Genomic DNA, 18,759 nt, shown 5'->3' with positions numbered 1-18,759 from the left:
ATCAGTTTGATGGGTTCTTTGGCTATCCGGACTATTTTCTGGTTGACTGCCAGATATATTTTTCTAGTTTAACGGACACTAAGCCCAGCGAGAGGCAATGGATAAGGTTCATGGTGTCCCGGTTTTTTGGCCCAGCTCGCAATTGGGCGCAGCGATTAGCAGCCATGAGATCCCAGGAACTGGAGAACAGTAGGCAATTTATGGATCTATTTTCGAAGGAGTTTGAAGAACCAGGGCAGAGCTACAACCTGGATAAGCTGTTGAAGGGAGTCAATGTGGCGAACAAGGCTGACCTGCCGTTCTACATGCATTATGAGTGGATGAACCACCAAGTGTATGTTAACACGGACAACCAAGATCCGCTCATGTCCAAGCCTGCCGACCTGGCCGACCAAGTTCCGCTCATGTCCAAGTCTACCGACACGGCCGACCAAGTTCTGCCCAAGCCCAAGTCTACCGACACGGCCGACCAAGTTCTGCCCACGCCCAAGTCTGCCGACACGGCCGACCAAGTTCTGCCCATGCCCAAGTCTACCGACACAGCCGACCAAGCTCAGCTCAAGCCCAAGTCTACTGACATGGCCCACCAAGCTCAGCTCAAGCCCAAGTCTACTGACCCAGCTTCCCGAGCTCCGCTCAAGCCCAAGTCTACCGACACGGCCGACCAAGATCCGCTCAAGCCCGAGGTTCACCTGGCGACCTCAGAGCCCCAGCCTGAGGCCTACAAGGAGGTCTCAGCTCCAGAACTCCAGACTGAGGTTAACCTGGTGAACTCAGTGCCCCCTTATGAGGTCATCTCCCACCCTCCCTCCCCTGTAATGGATCTCGTTCGGCCTGCCCACTCTGCTGAGGACGCTGCTTGGCACTCCTGTTCAGCCAAGAGCGTCGCTCAGCACTCCTGCACCACTGGGTACGGCGCTCTGTTTCCCTGCTCGGCTGAGGTCATTGCTCTGCCTTCCTGCTCGGCCGAGGTCGTCTCTATGCCATCCTGCTTCGCAGAGGACGTCGCTCTGCCTCTATGTTCCACTGAAGACGTTGTTCCTCTTCGTTGCTGCTCGCCGTGTGTCACTCCCCCTTCCTGCTCCATGGAGGACTTTGTTCCCTCCTCCTGCTTCGCGGAGAGCTTCGTTCCTCCCTTTGGCCTCGCGGAGACCCACGCTCCTCTCCCTGGCCTCGCGGAGACCCACACTCCTCTCCCTGGCCTTGCAGGGGACCTCGCTTCGCTTTCCTGCACTGCTGAGTACAGCGCTCTGTTTCCCTGCTCTGCCGAGGACTTCGCTTGGCCTGCCTGCTCGGCTGTGGTCATCACTCTGCCTTCCTGTTTCGTCGGGGACGTCGCTCCGCTTTCCTGTTCCGCCACGGATGTCACTATGCTTTCCTGCTCTGCTGTGAACGTCGCTCTGCTTTCATGCTCCGCCGAGGAAGTCGCTCTGCTTTCCTGCTCTGCCGTGTACGTCACTCTGCTTTTTTGTTTTGCCAAGAACGCTGTGCGGTTTCCTGGCTCTGCTTGGGACATTCTGCCCAGGGGGCCGGGGCCGCCAATGGAGATGGATGTCTCATGGCACTCCGGGAGGTATGCCCTTGGTGGGAGTTCTGTCACAATTTCCCCTTGAAGCAGCATGCTCTAAGCGCGAATGCGCAAGCACCTGCTTTTCCGTTGTTGACAGTAGTGACATTTCACGTTTTCACGTGTTTATGTTTCTGTCATGTCTCCTCCCTGTTCTGTCATTGGCTGGGATTTTCACGTGTGTCTGAATCGCCCTCGGCTGTGAACATTTACGACACTGATCATGTCCGCATATATACCGCACGCCTCCCAGCACACGACGTGGAATATTGAGTTAGATAGTAGATTAGATTAGAATAGATTGTATTGTAGTTCATAGTCATAGTCATAGTTCTTGTCATAGTTTAGATCCATGTTAGAGTCCTTGTTAATCATTAGATTTAGTTCACGCTGGGTTATCCGCTCCCAGTTCCCTGTCATAGTTCATGTTTCTCGTTTGGTTTATCGACCCTGTATCCCGTGACCACGATCTTGATTCCTGCTTTGCCTAGTGTACGACTGATTGCCGATCGCCTGATCTTTTGCCTGTTTTTGGAGTATGTTTTGAATCACGTTTTGGATTAGTCTGCCTGTCTCTCTCTTAAATAAAACTGTTATCCCGCGCTTGCATCCGTCTGAACTTCCTTACGTCATGAAAAGTGACACTGTGGCTTAAAGTGTAACGCTAATGTAAAATATTATTTCCTGCTGATGCACATCATTTGGCTGAACCAGTGCTTGAACTTTTTTTTTAAAAAAAAAGAGTGCCAGTACTCCTCTAGTGCCAGTAGTTGTAACTGGATTTAGAAAACTATTATGTATGTTTGAAGTTCTAATACAGTATTCTCTCATACAGCAAAAAAATGGTTGTTTATTGTCTTATTCACTGCAGAGATTTAAAAGTACTTAATGATTTATATCAGGGGTTCAGGGGTGTCCAAACTTATCTACAAAGGGCCAGTGTGGGTGCAGGTTTTCACTCCAATCAAGCCACTCCTGATGCAACCTCTTTAGTCAGATGAGCTTAGCTTTCAATATACTCAGGTATGGTTTCTGCTTGGTTGGAATGAAAGCCTGCACTCACACCTGCCCTTTTCGGATTTGGTCACCCCTGATTTATATATTTATATTACCTTTACTCATATGGTTTATCAGTGTATACTGTTTGAGTATTTACTTCACTAATTATGAGGTGTTATGTTGTCCTCTGGCTCCACTGAGGCCAGTTCACCCTGGACATGTCCCTGACGTATTTACTGAGGCTCATGGGAGACTTACATTTGAACAAATATTTCAATCCACACCAGTGTTACAGGTGCATTAAATCAATTTTATTCACTTGCTCAATGTGCAAGGACTACCAAGAACAATGCTTAAGGACAACCAAGCTGAAAATCCAAGGTCCACCCAGTACATAGATCACTCAGTCCAATGCTCAAGAACCCTGCAGTGCACTAAGAACTATGAAGCATGAACTCCAAAGAAATCTGCTGTTCAACATTAGGCACATTTATTGTTTGTGTGTCCTTTTCAAGGACAAACATTTAATAAGCTAGTAATTATGAAAATGAAAATAAGCTTTAAACAGCTGGGAGTCAGTTTGCCATTTTACTTATCCAACTCTATCCACATATAAACATTCTGCAAAACCACTGTGCCATGTTTGAATTATCTATCATGCATTTTTACTTCTTATTTCTTGTGTACCAAAAATGTCTTTCTGAAAACAATGTCTTTCTTTATAAATGCCTGTGGTAAGCTGTGATGGTTACGTTGAGACAGAAACACTCAATGCTGTTAATGAATGATGTATAACCATAGTGTGTGTTGTCCTGTTGTCCTGTTGTCAACCTGGGTCACAAGAGTAGCATCTCTATTCCAGTCCAGAAATATTCCAGCAGTCTTTCAATGGTATCTTTTATCCAGCTTACATGTAGCACAAGTGCGATTATCATGGGCAAGAATATCAAGAATTAGAAAAGAACAGAAAACCCACATTAACCTTTTTGAGACCTCCGTTATTAAGTGAGTTTCACGTAAGAGGTTTTATGTACTTTTCTCAGTACTGGGGAACTCGTCAATCTTCTTGTCCATGGAAATGGTTACAGAGGCACTATATACAGTAGATGGTTGAATATTTCTTTAATCTGCATCACCATAGCGAAATATTTTGGCTCTTTCAAAATGCTGAGAGAAATCTACACTTGTATGAAAAATGCATTCTTGGGGAAGATGTAAACATGCGGTCAACACAACAAATATTCATATATAAATATGCAAACTCTCATAAGCAGCCATGCAGTCACCCCCAACACACACACACGCACACACACACACGGCTCACTGTGATCATTCAAGGCAAATGGAAACTATAGGGCTGGTGGGAGAAAGATAGTTTGGGGGCGTTGGGAAGTTTTAGTGGGATTAAAATTTGATTAAAGTTCCACTCCATTACCCAAGTCAGTGCTGTCACGCCTTTCTTTGAATCCAAAGGCTAATTAAATTATTTCAAGAGGAACAATAGATAATACTCATCTCTATTTATGTACAGCAGACAACAAAAATGTTATATCAAAGAGGTCATTTTATGACCTTGCATAATTAAACAAAAAAATTTTTTTTTAGTTTTTTAATCTGTTTCTTCATGCAATTTAAATATTCATTTATTTGTTAATCACAGAGGTAATCACAGTAAGGGGAGACTCTTCATTACTACGCTACTGCAGGCTTTTTAACGCTAGATATTATGTTGCTCATCTATTGTTGTGTATTACATGTCTATATCAGCTAAAAGAAATTGATACAAGCAAAACAATGAGGTTGTAGGACATTTTGTTCCCTAGAACACCCAACCTGATAAGATTTTCCACGTCTTCTATACAGCTATACATGTTTCTTCAAGCTTGCTGCAACATTCTACATTTTTAGTTGTAGAAATGCAACATTTCTAGTATAATATACTATAATATAATAATATTGAGTGAGCATCACATTTTCGCAATGTCATAGACTAGCCTTCATTTGAAATGATAGAGTATTTGTTTATTCGTCTTCCTGTGGGGGTCCTGGTGGATCTGGAGCCTATCCTGGGAGCACTGGGACTGAGTTGGGAATACAAACTGGATGGGACACACATGCACTGGGGAGGTAGGAGGAAACTGGAGAACATGCTCAGAGCTCAGGATCAAACCAGTGATCCTGGATTTGCAGGATAGTACTACCCGCTGCACCACCATGTCACCCATCTATGGAAAACAATATGTTACTGTTGAAAATGTTGTTCTGTTAGCAGGATAATTCTTGTTGTATCTGGATGTGACAATTTCTACAGTTTCACAAACTAAATCACAATGAGAGCGCAGTGACCGTTTAACTTGAAATTGGAACTAACCTATTATATTCAGCACTATACATCAGTGTCAATGACTTAACAGACAAAAAGGAATGCTTATCCATAACCTTCACTCCGTAACCTTCTCACAAAGTGCATGATTACTGCACATCACCATTCATGTGAAGGTTGAAAAATAATATTAACCACTCATATCTTATCGTCACAGTCTAATTCAAACCATATTACGGAATAGAAGTGCTGCATGATTTCTGTTTGATGGCTTTATTTCATGACAGTACAATTGGTGCATTTGAGCATATTATGGATTAAAAGTAGACCACATTCATTTTCAGTATGAACATAATTATCAGCTGTGATATAGTCGTATACTGGAGTTATAGCATAAAAGAGTGCTGCAAGTGCGATTTTATTTTTCCTCTTTTTATTCCTCCTTCTGTGGTTAGAGCACAATAATTCCCTCTATGGGAAAGATGCTGTTACTACACCACATCATGATATACCACGTCCACCATTGTAATAAACACACCTATAATCAGCATGCCCAAATGACCTCAAATGACCCCTATATGCTGATACTGATAGAATTTAAATTCAGCATTCATTAAATGTATTATTCAAATTGCCTATACTTGAAAAACCCAGATGTATTTGGAGTAAGATATTTTAGGCATGTTTATGCACTTAAAAATGACCCTTTTGCTTTCACCCTGAATTTAAAAAAAAAAAAAAAAAATGCATAAAGGACGTCAAACTCTTCTGGCTGCATTGTCATGGAGATGCTGTTTACTCCCATATGCCTTTGTCTGTCTTGCGTACGGTTTTCTAACGCTGTACTCTGAAAACACATCCTTGCAAAGGTCAGGCCTGTTATTTGCAGTAATCAGCACTGCATGATAACAAATATCAAACATGGCCACCAATCAGCTAATCAAGTAATGATGCTTAGACCCTTTGGCGAGGTCAGAGAGGGGGAGCGTGTGCTAGCCCAGAAAAGGCTAATTAGCAGAAGATATCTTAAGCATGCAATCAAACTAATGTATAGTGTTTGTACACTGAGTCAGGATTCTTGTGTGTGTGTGTGTGTGTGTGTGTGTGTGTGTGTGTGTGTGTGTGTGTGTCTGTGTGTGTTTGTGTGTGCGGAGTGTGTTAGTCTCTCTGTGTTGATGTTTCATTCCAAGGTCATTTTTCAGTGGTCAAGTCTTATCGTGCCAAAATATAAAACCACAGACACAGAGAGTGCATTGCCCAAGACTTTCGGGGCACAAAACAACCAATTTATTTCAATCCAAACCACAAATTAATTCCTGTGTGACCCACATATCTGTTTTGCCGAGTTGTCAGTGGGTGTTACTTATTTATTTATTATTTTTTTCTTTAAATTCAACTTCATGCTATATTGTTGCACGATTGCAAATGAGTTCAGGGTCTTGAGTGTGGTTTTAATCAGCCAACTTTCTGCCAGAAAACTAGTTCTAGTTCAGTGCTCATGTGTAGACCTATTTTCTGTATTGTAAAATGGAAGTTGCCCTCATTGTCTGTTAAATGACAGTTTAGGAAAAACACAATAATGCCTGTGACTTATGGAGTAGGTAATTGCAAGCTAATCCAATAATAGTTTTGTTCCGAATACACATTAGGAACAACAGTCCTCATAAACCATCTTGTCTCCACTTTCTAACCTTATCCAACCCAAACAATCTTGCATGGAAAAAGCCTCGGTGTAATTTATTTGCGTTTCAAGCCTGCTGCTTATGATCTGTTATTTAAGTGGGCTTGTGCCTACGTCGAATCACAGCCGTGCCGCTATTCTGTATTACTACACTCTTGATTGTGCGATATTTCTCTTATACGACAGTTCTATAAACAAGAAATGAATATCGCCAAATGTTCTGTCCATTTTTGCTCCGCTAGCGAAAATAGATCTCGAAGAAGCCACTCTCACTTTATATCACGTCGGTTAGCTGGCTAACTATCTCACACTGATTTGTACATTACGGTTAAAGGTGTTTTCAGTGAAATTGGCGTCCCTTTTTCCTTTTCATCTTCATTTTGTGAGCTTTCATTCTGTAAGTCAAAAGTTATATTCCTGAAGATTAACGTTTGCCATGTCCACTGATGATGTTGCTAACATTAGTGTCGTAACAGTTTTGAACTAGGAAATGATTTTTACATACCAAACACAGATGAGCGGAGTGACACACACACAGTGAAAGGTCCCAGTGTGACACTCTTGGAACGCCATTCGACCAATCAAATTAGCAGACTGGTACTAACTGTACCAGTAAATGGTCTATAATGTACATCTTAAGTACTACTGTTGGATTTAGAAAATCAAGCAGCAGCTTAGCAAATATCAAACCTTAAAGTACAAAATTACATGAGGTACACTGTTCATGCTTATTTCGCACCTCCAGGGTTGGGGTTTTAAGATAGTTCAGGGTTTAGTTTAGCTTCCTTAAAAGCCCCAACTTTGGACCCTGTCTGCTAGGGAAACACTCAGCTTGTAGGTTTCCAAATAGAACTATTAAAGTGTTACGCCCCGGCGAACTTGCGGCTGCAGCTCCCAGCATATAGTGCCGCCTACAAACATGGCGGACGAGGACTACACTTCCCAGCCATGCCCATGCTCGAGTTCGCCGGAGTATTGAGTACGAACACCTGTGCTGAACCATAAGTTATATAAGGGCCTCGTTAACTTCAGCTTCTTGCGAAGTAAACACTCAGCAGCCTCGTCTCGGTCGTGAACCAAGCCTTATTCTCCGTATATGCTAACCTGGTTTTAAACTTTGCATTGTTGGTTGACTACGATTATCTGCCTAAGCCTAGTACTGCCTGTTTGCTCGATCGCCTGACTTTGATTCCATTCCGTGTTTCATCATTTGCCTGATCCACGCATTCTATTCTATCTCCCCGCGTCTGCCGGGTTCTTCTTTGTAGAGAAGAAAGGAGGGGGCCTTCGACCATGTATTGATTATTGGGGCCTCAACCAAGTGACGGTGAAGTACCGGTATCCCCTACCACTCGTTCCCGCAGCCCTAGAACAGCTACGGTCTTTACATCTTTACGAAGCTGGACCTACGTAGCGCGTACAACCTGATCCGTATTAGGGAGGGGGACGAGTGGAAAACGGCCTTTAGTACAACCTCTTGGCACTACGAGTACTCAGTCATGCCCTATGGGCTCGCTAACGCCCCCTCAGTGTTCCAGAACCTAATCAATGACGTCCTGAGGGACATGCTGGGGAGGTACGTCATCGCCTACATCGACGATATTCTGGTATACTCGACATCCCTAGAGGAGCACATCAAGCATGTCCGGCAAGTATTGCGCTGCCTGTTGCGATACCAGCTTTATGTGAAGGCCAAGAAGTGTGAGTTCCACCAACACACGATCTCATTCCTAGGGTATGTCATTAACCCGAGGGGAGTCACCATGGACCAACACAAGACTCAAGTGATCGTGGACTGGCCCACTCCCCGAACTGTCAGGAGTTGCAACGTTTCCTTGGTTTCGCAAACTTTTATAGGCAATTCATTAGAGACTTTAGTAAGGTGGCACAACCCCTGACATCCCTCCTGCGTGGTAAGCCCAGGCGACTACTTTGGACCCCAGTTGCCCAGGAGGCTCTGTAAAAGCTGAAGCGGGCCTTTACCACAGCTCCCATCCACAGACACCCGGATCCCTCCAGACCATTCTGTCTCAAAGTTTCGGAGACAAACCCAAGCTGCATCCCGTAGCATTCTTTTCTCGAAAACTGTTGCCAGTAGAATGCAACTATGATGTGGGGAACAGAGAACTCCTGGCAATTAAGTTGGCCCTAGAGGACTGGAGACACTGGCTGGAAGGGGCCGCCCACCGTTTATTATCTACACGGACCACCAAAAATTTAGAGTACTTGAGGACCGCCAAACATCTCACTCCCTGCCAGACTCGTTGGTCCGTCTTCTTTTCCAGGTTCCAGTTTACTCTGTCGTATAGGCCCTTAACAAAGAACATAAAGGCTGATGCACTGTGTCAAATCCACTCCCCTGAAAGTCGGGTGGACCAGGAAGGTTATATCTTGCCCCTTCCTGTATCGTTGGCGCCATGGAGTGGACCCTAGATCAAGCCTTAGCCCGCATCCCCAGGTCACGGATCCCGACAGCCTATCCTCCCGGTAAACAGTTCGTACCAAAACGGTACCGCCTGGAACTCATCACCTTGGCCCACACGACACTAGCGACGGGTCCTCCATTGTTCCCCTGGAATGCCTCCCCCACTGACGGTAGATGAGTGGTTCTGCCGGAGTGAACGGATCTGGGAACGCAGCCACCAACAGCTGGCGTACACCTCCCGTACCACCAAACGAAAGGCAGACCGGTGCCAGAGGGAGCACCCCAATTATTAACCTGGGGACAGGGTATGGCTTTCTACAAGAGATTTAAAGTCACCCCTCCTGGGTAAAAAGCTCCAACCTAAGCCTATCGGCCCCTTCCGAGCCCCGAGGCAAATTAACGAAGTCACGTACCGCCTGGACCTACCAAAGCACAGCCGCATCGCCCCCTCTTTCCATGTCTCTCTCCTCAAACCAGTGATACCGGGCCCCTTGGCCATGGCGGTGCTGGAAGACTCCCCACCGGAACCGCTAGAGATTGATGGCCGCCCAGCCTATCGCGTCCGCGACATCCTGAACTCCAGATGTAGGAGAGGAAGGCTTGAATATCTGGTAGACTGGGAGGGGTATGGCCCAGAGGAGCAGTGCTGGATCCCATCCCAGGGCATTCTGGACACAAATCTGCGCAGAGACTTCCATGCGGCTCATCCAGATAAACGGGACCCTGGAGGAGAGGGAGGCCTCAGAGGGATTTGGCTCCCGGAGTAAGCCCTTTGGGGGGGCTCTGTTACGCCCCAGCGAACTTGCGGCTGCAGCTCTCAGCATACAGTACCACCTACAAACATGGCGGACGAGGACTACACTTCCCAGCCATGCCTGCGCTCAAGTTCGCCGGAGTATTGAGTACGAACACCTGTGCTGAACCATAAGTTATATAAGTTGACTTTGGCGTCTTGCGAAGTAAACGCTCAGCAGCCTCGTCTCTGTCGTGAACCAAGCCTTATTCTCTGTATATGCTAACCTGGTTTTGAACTTTGCATTGTTGGTTGACTACGATTATCTGCCTAAGCCTAGTACTGCCTGTTTGCCTGATCGCCTGACTTTGAATCCATTCCGTGTTTCATCATTCGCCTGATCCACGCACTCTATTCTGTTTGTCCGCGCTTGGCTCCATCAAGATACTGTGACATAAAGGGACAAACGACCAGTTGTTAGGGTTCTAGACATAACCTTTGTCCCTAATGTTTGCACAGTGACATCCCCATAAATTGCTGAATTCTCCTACAGCAGTTGTAACTTTCAGTTAACACTGTAAAAGTTTATTTGTCATTGTACACTCTCATAAGTACTGAGGTGTACTCTTCAAGACCCAAATGCTTACCATTGTGGCAGTCATTTGTACCTTTAATACTGTACGCATCTTTTGCCTGGGAGAGTATTGTAAATGTAATATACCTTTAAAGCTTGTTTAACGTATATAATGAACCTTAAGGGCTACCGTTGTTTAACGTGTATAATGGACCTTAAGGGCTACCGTTGTTTAAGGTATGTAATGAACCTTAAGGACTACCATAGTTTAACGTATATAATGAACCTTAAGGGCTACCGTTGTTAACGTATATAATGAACCTTAATGACTACTGTTGTTTAAAGTATATAATGAACCTTAAGGACTACCGTTGTTTAACGTATATAATGAACCTGAAGGACTACCTCTGTATCTTTGAGGATACAGTTAGTACCCTTTACTGAGAGTGTAAAGGCCATTGCATGAATTGACAGACAAAGAATTTGTCAATGAAAATTCTAAACAAACACATGCTGCTCTAGCACAAATTGAAACTTGACTCTGTAAAGTCAGTATCAGGGTATAAGACAATTAATAAAAATATATAATAAGTATATTGCAAGGAATTGTGTAATATACTTAGCATATATAATACACATAATACATATAGTGCAAGGAAAAGCTGGATGACTTGGGAATGCGGTGTTTTCCTCTGTAAACACAAATATTCATTATTCACCATTTTCAAGCATGTGACATACAGTAAAATTGACTTTCTTTTTTTGTAGGACAGATCATATATATTTTTCAATATCTGTTAAACAAATAGCGGTTAGCACATTTGTCCATTTGCCTCCCAAGTTCGCACGTTTGAATCCCGCCGCCGCCTTGTGTGCACAGAGTTTGCATGTTCTCCCTCCAAATTGTCCATAGTGTGGACGAAAAGAATAGTTTGATGCAAACAAAAAAAATACACAATTTCCCCCTTTAGTTGATCAGCCAACATATCCATGACATACATTATACTTCCATTATTTGTTCCTTAAAACTGAAGAAGCAAACTTTTCAGACAGGACACATGTCTGTGCTGGTTGTCTACACTTGGTGTAAGGGAGTGAATTTTTTCTGAAGTATTCCTTTAATGTGCATCCTAAGCTACAGGCATGGCCTGCACCAAGCAAGCATGTCATGCAGTAATCCAGGAGGTGCCATGGTGGTGCAGTGCGTAGATGTTGCCTCACAGCCCCAGGGTTCCTGGTTCGAAGGTGAACTTGAAAGAGGGTTAATGTCTGTGGGTAATTCCTGTTCCTCTTCTTCCTGCGTCCTGCGTTCCTCAGGGTTCTCTGGTTTCCTCCCACCTGCCAAAAACCTGCTGGTAGGTGGATTTGTTATGCTAAATTCCCCCTAGATGTGAACGTGTGTGTGTGTGTGTGTGTGTGTGTGTGTGTGTGTGTGTGCGCGCATGATATTCACGATGAATTGGCACCCCATGCAGCCTGTATAACCTTCTCACACCTTGGGATCCTGGGATAGACTCTAGATCCACCATGACCCTGATTTATTATCATTTTTTTGATGAAGCAGTTACTAAAAGTGAGTATCTTTAGAAAATCTTTCTTCTTCATGTTTTGATATGCAATCCAGTGTATATGCAAATAAATGTATGACATTATTTTGCGACTTTTTGAGCATGCACAAGCTGGCAACCCAGCGTGTGTGTGTGTGTGGTTAATTGAACACTGTTGCTTAGTGAATGGGAAGCTTGAATTCATTTACATTGTAGATATTAATGAAACCCTTGGGATTTTGCTGTGTTTAATCAATTACTGATGGTTAGTCCTGTTTTGTGGGTCCCAACTCCACAGTGGGAGGAGACAGGCCCCGCGCGCGCGCGCGCTCTTTCACTAACCGTTTGGCTGCTCGCGCAGTAGCGCGCGTGCCTCTCTCTCTCCTCTCTGTTCCGCGCGCTCCTCATCCACTACTCAGACACATAACGGTCGAAGCGCGAGAGCTCCAACACCACCCTCTACCGGAGAGAGAAAGAGAGAGAGAGAGAGAGAGAGAGAGAGAGAGAGAGAGACTCTTCACGCTCCTCCTGGAAGAGAAGAGACCTAAGAGAAGTCAGAGCGAGTCCGGGAGAAGGAGACTGAGAGAAGGGAAAACGGTCCGAGGACTTCAACGACTGAGGCGACTCCAGAAGAAAACGGACGTTTGCCCACAGTTTGGCGTTGTTACCTCACGGCCGCGGGGGTCGACACACGCCGAAAACTGAGGACATGGATAAAGTTTTAACTTGGCTCGTCACCGCGGTCGGGCTCCTGGTGTCGGCACGCGGACAGGTGTACAAAGGTAAGACTAGTTCTAACCGGATTTTGAAAGGGTCAGTGTGAGAAAGTGTGTGTGGTGTCCGCTTTAGCTTTATTCACTCGCCTCAGAGCCGGGACTGTTATCTGAGAAATGTCTCTCAGAAACTTGAAAGGACATGAGCTGAAAATATTTCACGTAAAATCATTAACCATGCTTATATTAGCCCAGTCTCTCTCTCTCTCTCTCTCTCTCTCTCTCTCTCTCTCTCTCTCTCTCTCTCTCTCTCTCTCTCTCACACACACACACACACACACACACACACTGGGGGTTTGTTTGGGGGTAGAGGTTCGCTAATGTAGCTAATGTGTGATTATTCCTCACACAGTTGAAGGCAGGAAGCTACTTTCATTTCCAGCATGAAGTTTCAGGAGATGCTGAAGCTCTCAAACCGCCACCGAGCTGCTGTAGACGTGGTGGTTCAGTAATTACAAGTTCTGAGAACTGATTTAGAAACGTTGTGGTATGAAAAAAAAAGAAAGAAAAGAAGAAGAAGAAGAAGAAAAAAAGCCTTTATTTGAAAACAGTTCCTGGGGAATCCTCCACCAGGCGTGTTTGGTTTAATATGGTGCCCTGAAGCCAGCTGTAGTGAACTATAACTCAGCTTAAAGCACCTACCTGTTTGTGCAGAAAAAAACACACACTTTTTGCACCGTTTGTTTCTTTCATAAGAACCCCTAGACTGTTGAATGAACTCATTAAAACAAAGGAAGACATGTTGAACATTATAAGTGAACAACCATACCAACACCGTATGTGTTAATTGCACTCAAAGATTTTACAATGTACATGGAATGTTATTGATGTTCCCCAACTCATTAAACATGTTACTGCCGATTTGTTTATATCGAATCATCGAGCTGAAGCATCGACTGCTTAATGGTCGGAAGAAGCCCTCAGGCGGCAGTGTGTTATATTTTGATGAGCTTTCTCTTCGCCCCTCACTTCCTGAGTTGTTCTCAGCGCTGTGTGATAGTCTGGCGGTTGTGTCACCCTCAGCAGGGTTGCGATTAACAAGTGGCACTTGACCTTAACACTTCATCACTGCCACACTCATTACGGTTATGGAGCATGTCGTTCGCTTTGTTTTGCAAACACTGAACTGAATAGACGCCTTCTTTTAGTCAGCGTGACAATCATCTTAGGTTGGATGCGTTTCGGTGGATCGAAGTCGAAGCGAAGTGAGCTCAAGAGGAAACGAATACAATAAACGATGGAAGACGGAAAAGCTGTAACCAAAAGACGTCATACGTCTTTATAGACTTCACATGGCAAGCTGCCGTGCTCCGACTAATGCACCACATCTCATGATATATTGGAAAAATCAGAGAAATGAATGGCGTGTGCGCTCACATTTATCCTGAAGTGACACAGAAGTGGCTAATTTATCTCATTTGAGCATACGTTGTTGTTTTTTTTCATACAGGCATGATGAACAAGACATCAGTATTTCCTTGTTGTGTTGTTGGAGTCACTCTGTGCTGCACATTCACAGATTTCCCCGAACGCCTCAGCTAAATATTACCCCTTTCATTTTCACGTTTTAAAATGTGCACATTAAACTAGGAAAAAAAAAACGTCAAATGCAGCACAGAGGTGAATTTACAGCCAGCTCCAGCTCCAGTGGTGAATTAACTTGCTTGGTGTAATATGTTGCCACTGTAGGGAATATTTTGCCATGCGCATGGTTAATATTCGCCAGCTGGAAACTTTTTTGTTTTCTGATGCCATATTTAGTGAGTATTACTCACACCGCCACCTGTTCTGATATTATCAATGTGCATATACGCTACTTTTCTTTCCATCCCTTAGGAGGTACTGCGTATGCCAACTGTAGATTTCTACTTTTGACGAATGCATCACTTTTATCAGTAAACATGTTATGGCATGCTTTCACTGGATGGAATGATTATATATATATAATGATTATGGAATGATTATATATATATATATAACTTAACTCAACACTTATATATATATATATATATATATATATATATATATATATATATATATATATATATATATATAATATATGAAAGTATCAGCTTTTGAGGAAAGTGTGTAATTTGTGGTGGTTTGAAATGCTGAGATTTCTCGTGCGGTTGCAGTTTCTGTTATTGACCTGGAGGGGGCAGCATGGCTCACTCATATTTGCTGTGTAGGATAAAATGCTGAAAGGATGTAGAGCTGAGAACTTATATATATATATATATATATATATATATATATATATATATATATATATATATATATATATATATATATATATATATCTCTGATTAAAAAAAATTGAACCTGTACAAAATGACTTGATATTTCTCTGGTCAACTAAGCAGCTGTTTATGCTGGAGATCAACAGTTAATACATTACTTGTTGGATGTATTGGGGAGGTGTAAAAAAAAAAAAAAGGCAACTTCATATTAACAGAATAAGTAAAAACCCCATCAGTGCTACACAAGTTTTTCTCTATAGCCTACATCATTAAAATGGTACCAGCATTAATGTAGCGTTTACTCATGACAAAATATCAAATAGTTTCCACAAAAAATTGTGCTGTTTTGGCATTTACTGTACATTAACTAACAATAAAATCACCTAATTGAGTTTCGACTTCTGTTAATTCAGATATACCATTGTAATAAAGTAAGTATTATAAATGTTTTTGATTCCAGATGATCAGATATCACCTTCACTGCTCCTTTTAAATAAAACTGCTGCATCCTCTATAAGCGCTTGAGAAGAGTCTACAGGTGCGTTTTGGAGCACATCTTTTATAATCAATGCAGGCATATAAGAAACCTTGGAGAACGCTATTGGAGAAATCACATTTTAGAGTTACACTTTGCCTGAGTGGTTTGATGTTACACTTTCACACAGTTTCTGACAACATTTAATGCTGTGCATATTGATAACGTATATATCTGGATCTGATGGTTATATTATCTTAAATTTCATATACGCACTTCTGTCATACAGAATACTGACTTCTGAACAGTGTAGCGCTCCTGCTTTTAACGAATGAGCCGATGAGTTCATATTTGAAAGTCTGATTAACTGAGATGAATTGATTACTTTTGAAAAGATCTGAAATGACGAGGACCGTTTAAGACCCGTCACCATCTTCAACACGAGTGTGACACGTGCTCACGTCGACCTTTTCCATTAAAGAGGTGTATGATGAAATTTGAGCATAGAACGAGGAAACGTTTTCCACATGTGAAACAACCATTTGTGTTTAAAACATCTCTATCTGTTATTTTATCAATAATAATGGTATATTTATATACAGGGATGGAAAAGTCAGTAGTCTGGACACCTTTGAGAAGAACGTTTTGTGAGCGTGCTACTTGTTTTTATTCACAGGACAAGTAGGTTCAGCAACAAATGCACTATGTTCTTCACATCTTAACCTCTGTGGCATTGGAGTTTGTACTGTTGTCACTCAGTCAGACCTCTAACACACAATAATATCACTTATTTTAATCACTTAAGCTTACATTAGTAAATACTTTCATCTTCCAGCCTTCATGAACATGTTTGAGACGACAGCAGTGATCAGCCACGATGATAATATTCTCTTACTCTACATCAGGTCTGGAGCTGGCTGAAAGAAAAAAAACAAAAACAAATCCCTACAACATGTTGACTTTTGCAAATACTATGTTATGTTTAAAAATGTTTTCAACAGAGATGCACCGATACTAAATTTCTCAGCCGAGAACCATTCAGAGTAATATCGGCCAATACCGATAGCCGATACCTATAGTTCTGCCTTTTACACCTTCTTTTAAATGAATAATAATCAATAAAATAATCAATTCCACAATTCTGAAAGTAATGCAAATAAAAACTTTATTTTCTCCATTTCAACAAGTTGTTTAACAGTACCTGGTCTCATAAACAGAAAACACATTACTGTAATTAACATTAACACATGAACTCAATACTGAAGATTAAAGTAAGATTTCTCAACTTATTGAATGTTATTAATTTATATTAACAGAATTAATTGACTGAATTCTAAAAAACCTGTTAGTCTCACATTCACTCTCCACAAACAAAAGCATTTCTACTCCATCATTGACATCAAACTGCTAATACATAATATCAATGTTTTTATATATTAACATTAACTGGATATGAAATATACTACTCTACAAATATATTTTTCTGTGAAATATATTTTTTTGTCACTCATCTTCGTTTAAACCTTTCAACGGTGTACTGGCGCTTTAATTCAGCGCGAACAGCGCTAGGGAAAAAAATCGATGCAGTCTCGACGCTGAAACTCCCGCTTCACTCCTGCTCACTTCCGGTGTAAAATTTTATGAGTGCAGAGCTTACAGAGATTACAAACTGCAGTTTTGTCGTCATTCCACACAAGAGACATCATCTTTACACACAGCACGAAATCCATGTGTTTTCCCACCCGCTTTTGATTGCCAGGATATAATCGGCCCTGATCATCGGACAGTTTTTAAACTATCGGCCGATAGCGTGAAAAATAGCTTTATCGGCCGATACATCGGTGCATCTCTAGTTTTCAATCCAGAGACCACGTCCAATTTTGCTCTCTTGGATTCCCAGCCTTGGATGTCTGTGGTAACTTAACCATGTCAGTGCTGTAACCATAGCGTGAACTAACTGTTCCAAATCCCACAACTTGCTGCACTACACACATCTACCCTGCTGATGGTAGTGTGGTTTTTTACTACGCATAATAATTAGCTTGCATGATGATGACACAGGAGTGTGGAAACGCTGATGAAACCATGCAAAGTACATTGGAGCACAAACCTGCCATATCACTCTCCTGCTACAAATGAATAAAGATTTAAAGCGAGCCAGAACAACGCAGCTCAAAGCATAGGCCAGCAGCATGCTGGCTTTATTTACCATGTACTGCATTAGTAACTTTGTTACAAGAGTATAATAATCATATGCTTGTTTGTAAGGGCGTAAATTTATACATTGTGACACGGCGCATCGCGATGCAAAAATATGATGACGTGCCTCGTAGAAATGTGCGATATCAGCATTCTAGTAATTACCTTGGACCTCGGACCTTGTTTTGCATTGTTAATTATGCACAAACAAAAGTCTTTTCAGTCATCATTTTTCGTCATTGAAAGTTTCTGAGAATCGAATTGTGACCACAGTGTCATGAATCAAACTGAATCATGACCAGAGTGTTTTGTTACACCCTTACTTGTTCGTTTTACTCAGTCTAGATAGCCAGCTGGTTTATACACTATTACATCATGCTAGCTACCACTTTTTGCCAAATAAATTAGGTTTGCAGGTAACCAAAACATGAGAGTCAGCAATAAACACAGCTTTGACCTGCACAGTGTGGTGGATAATGATGTTATGATTTGGCCACCCTGATGTATATATCCATCCATCCATCCATCTTCTACCGCTTACTCCTTCTTCAGGGTCGGGGGGAAACTGGAGCCTATCTCAGGGAACAGGGGCACACAGGGAACACAGGGCGGGGTACACCCTGGATAGGGTGCCAGTCCATTGCAGGGCACACAATCACATCACACACCCATTCATACACTACAGACACTTTGGACATGACAATCAGCCTACCATGCATGTCTTTGGACTGGGGGAGGAAACCGGAGTACCCGGAGGAAACCCCCGCAGCACGGGGAGAACATACAAACTCTGCACACACAGGGCCACGGTGGGAATCGAACCCCGGACCCTGGAGGTGTGAGGTGAACGTGCGAACCGCTAAGCCACCGTGTCCTCTGATGTATATAATATGGTTGTAATGTAATATATGAGCTGTTTCATTGATTTCACTCAAATCAGCACTGATTTCAGTGTCATGAATTAGATGCAGAGCAGTTCAGTGTGACTCCTGGCACTCAAAATTTGAGATGATTTCTGTGCAACTTTGATGAATAAGGGCCATTGTGTGTGTGCGTGTGTTTGTGTGTGTGAGTGAGCGAGATCTTTTACCCTGTGTAATGTGGTGAACCCAAACCATTTATGAGAAGTGATTTTTAAGAGTTTTCTCTCTTTGCCATCTTCACTGATTAGCAGACTCGAGGCATTTTCCAGATCATGTGTAAATATGCAACACTGGACTGAG

General features: G+C 42.7%; 1 protein-coding gene across 4 annotated transcripts in view; it reads left to right on the top strand.

The window, feature by feature from the left end:
* Positions 1–11,746: 11,746 nt before the first annotated feature.
* Positions 11,747–18,759, top strand: part of LOC108280688 (receptor-type tyrosine-protein phosphatase mu) — a 253,376-nt gene continuing 246,363 nt past the window's right edge. For 3 of the 4 annotated variants that reach the window (XM_053673623.1, XM_053673622.1, XM_053673621.1), the window contains exon 1: positions 11,747–12,631. In XM_053673623.1, coding sequence (XP_053529598.1) covers positions 12,559–12,631 — 73 coding nt within the window. In that variant the 5' untranslated portion in view covers positions 11,747–12,558. The remainder of the gene's footprint in view (positions 12,632–18,759) is intronic. The other variant, XM_017495997.3, reaches the window with a different exon arrangement.

Source organism: Ictalurus punctatus, chromosome 20 (assembly GCF_001660625.3).
Source record: "Ictalurus punctatus breed USDA103 chromosome 20, Coco_2.0, whole genome shotgun sequence".
In the NCBI taxonomy this organism is placed as follows: domain Eukaryota; kingdom Metazoa; phylum Chordata; class Actinopteri; order Siluriformes; family Ictaluridae; genus Ictalurus; species Ictalurus punctatus.
This window is presented reverse-complemented; position numbering and strand designations above follow the sequence as displayed.